The following is a 5,430-nucleotide window of genomic DNA, read 5'->3' as shown; positions in this document are numbered from 1 at the left end:
GTCATACAGGCAGGACCCTTTGTGCTGGCGCAGGAATTCGTAGAAATCCTTGAAGCTACAGTTGCTGAAACTACTCTCAGAGCTGACAGTTCCAAGCATGATGCAGGAGGGCTGGTCAGGACACACGCAAGACGGGTGGTCATGCCTCATGCCAAGGTTATGGCCCAGCTCGTGGACCATGAGCACTGCAAAGACAGTAGCATCTTCATGACAGAAAGATTCGACTCCTGCTGAAAGCTCAGACACACAGGCCCCATTGAGAAATGCTTCCCCCGTGTACTCTCCTGGATCGTAGCCTACTATGAGATGGGCAACATCGTGCTTTGCCCGACTGACCAGCTCCTCTCCTCTCCAGTGGTTGAAATTCTGCAGCACTTCCCGCAGGTCCCCAGAAATCCCCACCTGGTCCCTCTCCGTCCAGATCTCCAAACCCACCAGGACCACCTGAACGTGGATTCCCTGGCTGTAGGTGTTAACGTGGGCAAGGGTGTCCATCACCATCTGCACTGTCTTGGTCACGTTGCTATTCCACATTTGGAACCGCCTGTTGTCAACCACGACAAACATCTCCACGTACTTGGTGTGGGACCAGATGTAGTTCAGGGCCTCGCTTTCAAGTGTCTCTTTCTCTTCTTTTCTCTGTTTCTGCACACTGCTTCTGAACCTTTGGCTTTCTTCTGCGGTCACTCTGCAGGAGCTTTGGAGGTGCCCATCCATGCGATATAAGATGTGTTCAAACTGCCTCGATGTTTCAATGGGCTCAATGCCATAGACTGTTTTCTGGATGGTCATGATGCCCCTGAGGCCTGAACAGGTGCTGAGGGACACGAGGGACCCCAGCTCACCTTCTATGTATCCATCATAATAACACTCATCTTGGATAAAAAGGAAATCCAGGTCTAAGATTTCTTTGGTGTAGGTGTAGACAGGGAAGTTCTTGACAAAAAACCCTTTTTTTCAGCTTCAGGTGAACCACAAGTCTCTTGCCTCTCATGTATAACAGGTAGGATACTTTTCTTTCTGGGTATTCCCTGCCCTTGAATGTTAAGGCATGTTCTGGGCATGACTATTTCATAAGAGTAATCTATTGCTCCCAGGGCATAGGACATTCCTGTGAAAAGCATCCCTACCAATAGCAAACTTCCCAAACCAATAAGGGAAAATCCCAGACCCACACCTATGCCTTCCATCTTGGAGGCCTTCAATGGCAACATTGTCTCAGTCTCCTCTCCAGGAGAGGGCTGAATGGATCTAACCAGAGCTACAGTCACAATTATAACCCAAGTGGAGACGTTGATGATGTTGGGTCTCTGTCCCTCAGATCCCTCCCTGCTGGTTCTCTCAATAATGTGGTCCTTTCTCTTAGAGCTCTAGAGAGTGTTGATTCTCAGCCCCAGAGAATCCCAAGGTTCTCAGATGACCCACTGGGCGTCCTCACTTCCTCCATGAACCTCACTTTTGTCCTTCAGACGGTATCTCTTTCTGTGACCTCCTTGAAATAGCAGCAACCTCATTTCTCCTTGGGGTACCCTGAATGACCTCTTTTTTCTTCTCACAATGGGGGTACCAGCTACTAATCTCCTTGCCCAAGATAGGACTCAGGGAAGAAAGAAAAATCATCTCTCGTTCCTCTGTCAGCCCACAGTGGCCACCCCACCCCCCACAGCAGCAGACATCCGTTCCTCTGCTAGGTATTTGAATCCCAAAATTCCATAGCTGGGAGCCAGAGATCTGAGAGGACCCTGAGCTTGGTTCCAGGTATCTCTTGTCTGCGATGATCTGGATTCCCAAATAGAAAGTGATCTCTCCAAAGAGACATTATCTTGGTTTTGTCTTTGTATTCTAGCACCTGGCACATAATAGTTTTTTCAAGCAGTGTTTGTTTAATTAAATTAATTGAATTGTTCAAGGTCACACAGGTAGTAAGTAGCAGGGGCAGGTTTTTGATCCCCCAACTCCAAATCTAGTGTGCTTTCCAACATGTATTGTCATCCTTCCATTGGCAGCCCCAGGAGGATTGATCTTTCATTGTCATGCATATATTGTAGTAGAAGGAGACTGGTTAATGCTCCGGTGGTACAGGAGGAACCTTGCTCTAGACCCAAAATACCTTTTGAGTTCACACAGATTTTATTCAAGGAAAATTAGCAGCAGCTCCCAAGGCAGGGATGGGGAGGAGACTGATAGGGCCATGTCCAACACAGGCTACGTCTACTCCAATAAGGATCTAGGAGGATTTAAGGGACCCTTTCTTAACATAAAACATGAAAAGAATGAACCTATTTTAATTGCCCACATTATTTTTTTTTGTTATTCTTGCGCCTTTGGGGATATTGATCAAAAGAGCGGTCTTATCTGGGCTGTAACATGATCCAGTGGATGGAAAGCTCACCTTGGAATTATGAAGAGCTGGGTTCCCAGTTTGCTTCTGACTTATACTTGCTATATGACTCTGAGAATGTCACCTACTTCTCAATGCCCCCAGAGAACTCTACAAAGGTTTTACTCAAAGAAGAGCTGCCTAATTTGTGATAATGCAGAGAATTCCTATAGGCGTTGCCCTTCACTGATAAAGTCACAGATTTGGGCCTCCTCTCTGGCCCATCAAAATAAAACAAAGGTCTTGTTTAGTCTGTATTTTGATTTCTGAAAAATTCTCTTAGTGGACCAACAGGGCTGCAATTATTTCATAGAGAGACAAGTTCACTCTGTTACTCTCTGTGTTCCTTTGAAAAATCAGAGTACCTCTTGATAAGCAGCCCCCTTTTTACAATCCATTATTACCTTCTAACTCGATTGACCATTTTAATACGGATGTCCCATGGGAATCTCAAAACCAACACATGGGAAGCTGAGCTCACTCTTTTCACGCAGACATCCCTACCTCTGTCAAGGGTAGCGCCACCCTGCCGGTCACCACGGTTCACAATGTCTGTGTTAACCCCAGCTCCTCACTCTCCCTCACCTTCCGCATCTGATAAGCTGCCAATCTTGTCGATTCCGCCCTTCTCCGTGTTCTCTGACATTTCATGATCACACACCCAACCTTTTAGTTCAGACCTCCATCAGCACTCAGCTTGACTGCAATAGCCTCCCAGTCAGCTTCCTGGCTTCAAGTCCACCCTCCTCCGATCCACTCCAGGCAGCTATAGAAGCAATTTTCTTAAGTGCAGGTCTGATCTTGTCATTCCATAACCTCCAATGGCTCCCTACTGACTCAAAGATCTCATCCAAGTTTCTCTGCTGGGCAGTCCGACACAACCTGGCCCATCCACCCTATTATACATCTGTCTTGTCATATACTACTCCCATCTCTATTCCTTCTGGTCCACTCCAAATAGCCTTCTTGCTGTTCCTCACACAAGATACCTGGTCTTCCACCTCTGTGCCTTTTCCCAGGCTATTCCCCATGCCTAGAATGTACTCTCTCCTCACTTCTCCCTCTTAGAATCACTTGTTCTTTCAAGACGTATCTCAAGGAGAATCTTCAACATAAAGACTTTCCTGATTCTTCCCTGTCGTCTCCCCCAAATTTGTTATGGAAAGGCAGCTTGGCATAGTGGATAAAGAGCTGGCCTTAAAGGCAGGAAGAGCTAGATTCAAGTGCTGCCATTGACACGTATTGCCTGTGTAACACTGGACAAACGACTTAACCACTCAGTGCTCTAGAAAACCCTCTAAAACTAAAAGTTTTAGAAAAGGTGTCTACCCGCACTGGTAGAGAACACTTCCTCAATCAAATCAATCAACATTTATTAAGTGCCTACGATGTGCCAGGCACTGTGCTAAGCGCTGGGGCTACAAAAAGGGGCAAAAGAGAGACCCCGTCCTCAAGGAGCTTACAATCTAATGGAGAAGAAAACGTGCAAACAAATACATACAAAGCAAGTCTGGGAGACCCCCTATACACAGATCTGGAATCACAGATCTGGTCTCTATTGATATACATTTCTTTGTATTTAATATTATTATATATTATATGTTATACATACACATATATATGTATATATTTATATTATTCCCACACCCACCTTCTTCCCATCTTCCATACACACATACACATACACTCTCCTCTCTCTGCGTTTGCTCACTGAACCCATATGCATGCCTTCCCACAACTACCATTAAAGTTCTAGAGGTATTCTTGAGGGGTGAGGGACTACTTCCCTACTGTAGTTCCCCAGCTGTTGGTGTGCTTCCCACAAATAAACATGCCAATTGATCCAATTAATTCTTACCAAAGGCAAAGGAAGAATGGTAATTTCATAACATTCTACCCAAAACCCTGGGGTGCCCTCTCCCACCAATGTATACAGCATCCATGGAGGGAAAGTGAACACAAACTTAAAATATCATCATGGGGAAGCCCACAAGTAAGGAATACATGTATGGGGTTGAGCCTCATACTGATGGTTATGGTATTGGTGCTGAACAATTCCATTTAGCAGCCCTATTTTTTTTTTTTTTTGCTTAGGCAACTGGGGTTAAGTGACTTGCCCAGGGTCACACAGCTAGTAAGTGTCAAGTGCCTGAAGCCCGATTTGAACTCAGGTCCTCCTGACTCCAAGGTCAGAGCTTTATTCACTGCGCCACCTCATTGCCCCAAGATGAGATTTTTTTTTTCCTTTTTTTTTTAGGCAATTGGGGTTAAGTGACTTGCCCAGGGTTACACAGCTAGTTAGGTGTCAAGTGTTTGGACGGAACCCTGAGTTGAATTCAGGTCCTCCTGACTCCAGGGCCAGTGCTCTATCACTGTGCCACCTAGCTGCCCCAAAATTCTTTATATTTTTGAGATATTAGGCCTTTATCTGAGAAACTGTCTATAATATTTCCCCCCAATTTTCTATTTTCCTTATGATCTTGGCTACATTTGTTTTATTTGTACAAGACCCTTTAAATTTAATATGATCAAAATCATCAGATTTATACCTCATGTTGCTCTCTCTCTCGTTTATTCATAAGCTGTCTGCCTATCCATAAATCTGATAGGTAATTTGTTCCATGGTCTTCATATTTTCTTTTATATCTCTCTTTATATCTAGGTCATATATTCACTTTGACTTTATCTTGGTAAATGGTATAGGATATTGGTCTATGCTCAATTTCTGCCAGACTGCTTCCAGTTTTCCCAATAATTTTTTACCCAATAATGAATTCTTATCCCCAAAACTTAAGTCGTTACATTTGTCAAAAACAAGGTCACCAAGGTAATTTGCTATTGTAAATTGTATGTCTACTCTGTTCCACTGATCATCTACCTTTCCATTTCTTAGCCGTTAACAGATAGTTTTGATGATTACTGCCGTAAGATACGGTTTAAGATCTGGCACTGCTAAACCTCCTTCCTTTACATTTTTTCATTAGTTCCTTTGATATTCCTGACCTTTTGTTCTTCTAAATAAATTTTGTTATCATTATTTTCTAACTCAG

At 44.1% G+C, this 5,430-nt stretch overlaps 1 protein-coding gene across 1 annotated transcript; it reads right to left on the bottom strand.

Moving 5' to 3' along the window:
- Nucleotides 1-6: 6 nt before the first annotated feature.
- LOC114038621 (disintegrin and metalloproteinase domain-containing protein 1a-like) lies at nucleotides 7-1,864 on the bottom strand (the record flags this gene model as incomplete). Its single annotated transcript, XM_027855956.1, is given in 2 exon segments — nucleotides 7-930; nucleotides 932-1,864. Coding segments are annotated over 2 exon segments (987 nt in total), but the record flags the coding sequence as incomplete, so codon positions are not given.
- Between the last annotated feature and the right edge of the window lie 3,566 nt (nucleotides 1,865-5,430).

The sequence above is a fragment of the Vombatus ursinus genome, unplaced genomic scaffold (genome assembly GCF_900497805.2).
Source record: "Vombatus ursinus unplaced genomic scaffold, bare-nosed wombat genome assembly UNPS02011365.1, whole genome shotgun sequence".
Classification (NCBI taxonomy): Eukaryota; Metazoa; Chordata; class Mammalia; order Diprotodontia; family Vombatidae; genus Vombatus; species Vombatus ursinus.
The sequence above is the reverse complement of the archived record's forward strand: the minus strand, read 5'-3'. Positions and strand labels throughout refer to the sequence as shown.